Source organism: Camelina sativa, chromosome 12, assembly GCF_030686135.1.
Source record: "Camelina sativa cultivar CO46 ecotype springtype chromosome 12, ASM3068613v1".
In the NCBI taxonomy this organism is placed as follows: Eukaryota; Viridiplantae; Streptophyta; class Magnoliopsida; order Brassicales; family Brassicaceae; genus Camelina; species Camelina sativa.
Window position 1 is genome coordinate 13,331,114 of NC_141891.1, and position 3,818 is coordinate 13,334,931.

A 3,818-nucleotide genomic window follows, 5' to 3' on the forward strand; every position below is an offset into this window, starting at 1 on the left:
ATCATAGCTCTCAAGTTCTTGCTATCGATTGTCCCTATCTTTCTATGCTTACTTGTTGTTTTATGCTTTGGGCAAGTTCCCCTTATGTTGTATCCTAAAATCTTTCTCTAACTTGTATGTTACTTTTTATATTAATGGAATAGTAATATCAGTTTGATCAAAAAAAAAGAAAATCTTTTTCGATCTTTTAGGACATTAACCGGCTTAGATACACATCTTTACGAGTAGTGACAATATAGCGCGGTTAGTGAATCTTGAGATTAACTAATTGTTGCACCAACTCAAGAGAACCGTACTTGATTTTTGAAATCTTCTTTTTTTTTTTTTTCTTTTTTAAACTGTTGCAACTGATTGGTACGGTCAAAACCAGTTTACATGGGAATGTATTTAATTAATTTATATTGTTTGTTTTTACCATTTCACCAATTACGTATATGAAGTTTCTTTGACCCAACTAGTCATCAACGCTTAAGAATATATTAAAATTCTGATATTTCGAAAACCCACTCAAACCCCAAATGATTAATTCTTAAGATGGCGCAATGATATTTAACTGCACATATTTAAATATCTATATTGTAAAAGTGAAGATCGTATACAAATGAACAATTACCTTGATTAAAATAACATGTTTTGACTTTCTTAGATATTGTCGATTCAATTCTCTTGTTACTTGTAACACATGTTATTTCTGTCATCTTTATCGGTAAATAATATACTTTGCAAGAGAAGGAAAATATCAGCAAATACGGTTCACTAACAGATATTTTATATAAACAGAAAATTATATTAGAAAGACAAGAACGAATCAGTTAACATAGCCATGAGATATTTTTTGAAGGGGAAAAAAAAAACATGATCGAGACTTATATAACATTTTTTCCCTGTTTCTCCAAATTCAATTTACCAAATTTTCCCCATCTTAAACTAAAATATTACAAATTAAACTCCCAAAAAGAAAAAAGAGAAAAGAAAAAACTAAATAAAGTTATAAAAAATGGAGATTTTTGTACACTTGATGCTTTCTCCTCTTTTCCCATTTAGGAAGATATTTCCTACCAAAATCTTGAACATTTTTTGTTTCATCCATCTCCATCTCTGCTGCGTAAGAATTTTTTTTTTTTTTTTTTTTTCTCTCCTCTTTTCCAAATATAGAAAGTTAAAGGGCAATTAAGTCATTATCTCCGACTTCCGGGCCAACATAATGGGCAGTCCGTTTTGGGGGAGCGCGAATGGCCCATACTGAATCCCGTCGCTCGCTCCAACGATCGACCAGCTGAAATTACAAAACTACCCCTCATCAGAAACACTTCTATTTTCTCGAATATCATAAAACTCGAAAATAGAGAATAACAAAAAAGTAAAGAGGAGGTGTAATAAGTAAGTAGTACAACACACCTGTACTTGGTGGTCAGATGATGGATCATGATAGACATCTCAAGCTTGGCTAATTCATTACCAGGACAGGAGTGGGTTCCATTGCCAAATGGCATGAACGTATTGGGTTTTGGAGCCACCTATTATATCAAACCAACTCATGTTAAATGTAAAAAATCATACTCCAACACACACACACAAAAAACATTTGTATTATTGTTGTATTCTCAATAATTGTTACCTCGAATCTTGATGGATCAAATTTTCCAGGATTTTTAAAAATATCAGCACTATGATGAATGTTTCTGAAAAGTGGCAAAACTTTCCATCCTTTAGGTATCAAATATCCTGTAAAAACCATAGAATCATTAGTTTAAAAATTCAACTCGTGGATCATCCGGTTATTTTAATCGGTTAAATCGTATGTATACCTTCGTATTCAACATCTTCCACAGCTTCTCTGAATGTAAAAGATAAGATTGAAGCCACTCTTAATGTTTCTTGGATGACTCTCAAAGTTAATGGCATCTTCTTTGTATCTCCCCAAGTTAGAGACTCTCCTTCTTCTTTGTCTTTCCTTATCGCCATTTGTTCTTCCTGTAAATGAAAATACCAAAAACGCCCATGAGTAAACAAACAAAACTACGAAACTGCCACTCCTCTCAGATTTTAATACCAATAAGGACGACAAAATACGTGTCCGTATTTGTTACTTACAGTAACGGCTTCGAGAACGTTGGGATTCTCGGCCAAGTACTTGAGGATCCACGTCATCACACTCGCCGTCGTGTCTCTAGCCGCGAAGATGACTCCGATGATGTTGTCGGCGATCTGTTCGTCGGTCAGCTCTTCTTTGTCTCCCATGAATGATCCGAGTAGATCGTTCTGTGAGGAACCGTTTTGTCTTCTCTTTGATAAGATTCTGGCGAGGATCTGTGAGAGCTCCTTGCGAGCTTTCATGGATTTGTTGAAAAGTGTTCCGGGGAGGTTCACTGGCATCGAATTGTAACCTTTCTCGAGAATGTAGTAGCATCGTTTTAGATCTTCTCTGTATAAAACCTCGTCTTTTCCGAAGATCGAGAGCAAGGCCACGTTGAAGGTGTACTGATCAAACAAAAACAAGATTATAAAAAACAGTTTAGATCATAACAAAGTTAGAGTATTGCTCTGTTTTTCAAAACAGAGGAAGTATGTGTCTTGTTCTGTTTCTAGCAGAGTAAAAAAACAGAGGAGAGAAACAGAGGAAACAGGGGAGCCTTACAGTTTTCATTTCTTGGTAAGTGTTGATCATTGTTCCATCCCAGTTACGGAGAGAATCTTGAGCGATAGATTCGATATTGGGAACCATGTTTCGGATAGAATCAGGCATGAAAGCACGAAGAACAAGCTTCCTGAGTTTAGCGTGATAGTCACCTTGGTGGAAGAAGATGGCTTGTTTACCTAACATCCTCTCTTTACTCGCCGGAAAAGTCGGTTTGAAGAGATGAGATTTCGTAACCAGAACGAACTTGGCCGCTTCTGGACTCGAGATCATCACACATGGACATCCCAATACATGGGTCTTAAACACCGATCCATACCTGGCAACAACAAAAAACATCATCATCAGAACAGAATTATTATTAAATTGCTTCTCAAAAGTTTAAATTTTTTTTCAAAAAAAAACCGACCTTTTCTGTTTGGATTGGAAAAAGACATTTGGGTCTTGAGAATAAAGTTGGAAGGTTTCGCCGACGTAAGGCCAACCCATTGTTCCCGGCGGGAGTGGAAGTTTCGAGGATCCACGGCGGCGCTGTGAGATTAGACACCGGAGAAAGTAAAGGAAGAAAGCTCCGGCGAGGAGAGTGAGAACCATGGCGGAGAAATCCATTTTCTTTGATCAGAAACAAAAACAAACCCACTTCGTGTTTTGACACAGTGGGAAGGGAGAAGTAGCTGAACAAGAAAGAACTTGTGACTCGAACTTATATAAAAACAAAACAAAACTGAACTCTTTTTTTTTTTTTTTATGTTTTTGTTTTGGTGTGTAATGGGGGAGATGTTTGTGATGCAAACCAAGTGGGAAATGTGAATGGGTTTTATAGGCTATTCTCATAAGGTGGAGGAGGAGAGAGAGGAGAGGTTTGAAGTTGAGCTTTCTATACAGAAGAAACTCTTATTAGAGAGACAGCTCATTTGAGAGAGACGAAGATAGCACGTGTCAAGGAGCATGCATAAAGAGCGTGTGAGATTTTGACCAAACAATTAAAACTAGTTAAAGAGATGAGATGAGAGCCATTCAAATGGACTAGTTTGGTTAATTAGTTCTCTTGCCAAAAAATTTATATTCCTTAAATCAGTTATTTATTTATTTATTTTTTTATAAATCCTAATTATAAAAGAGAGAAAAAAGTAGAGACAAATGTGGGGTTAGGGAAGGTTTTTTTTGTGTGTGTGTGTGT

General features: G+C 36.1%; 1 protein-coding gene across 1 annotated transcript; it reads right to left on the bottom strand.

Moving 5' to 3' along the window:
• Positions 1 to 766: 766 nt before the first annotated feature.
• On the bottom strand, positions 767 to 3,818 carry LOC104723117 (abscisic acid 8'-hydroxylase 1). The gene is made up of 7 exons (XM_010441431.3): positions 3,048 to 3,818; positions 2,639 to 2,957; positions 2,095 to 2,481; positions 1,809 to 1,974; positions 1,619 to 1,725; positions 1,399 to 1,517; positions 767 to 1,276 (listed from the first exon to the last, which is right to left on the bottom strand). Exons 1-7 carry the CDS (start codon positions 3,245 to 3,247, stop codon positions 1,171 to 1,173), a joined length of 1,404 nt encoding a protein of 467 aa, XP_010439733.2. The 5' UTR covers positions 3,248 to 3,818; the 3' UTR covers positions 767 to 1,170.

Bases quoted from the DNA above. Each gene is read 5' to 3' on its own strand.
- LOC104723117 (XM_010441431.3), bottom strand. From the start codon at position 3,247: ATGGATTTCTCCGCCATGGTTCTCACTCTCCTCGCCGGAGCTTTCTTC. The intron at 2,482-2,638 runs GTAAGGCTCCCC...TTGTTTGATCAG, and splicing joins CTTACCAAGAAATGAAAACT to TACACCTTCAACGTGGCCTT. The intron at 1,975-2,094 runs GTAAGTAACAAA...TTTCATTTACAG, and splicing joins ACGTTCTCGAAGCCGTTACT to GAAGAACAAATGGCGATAAG.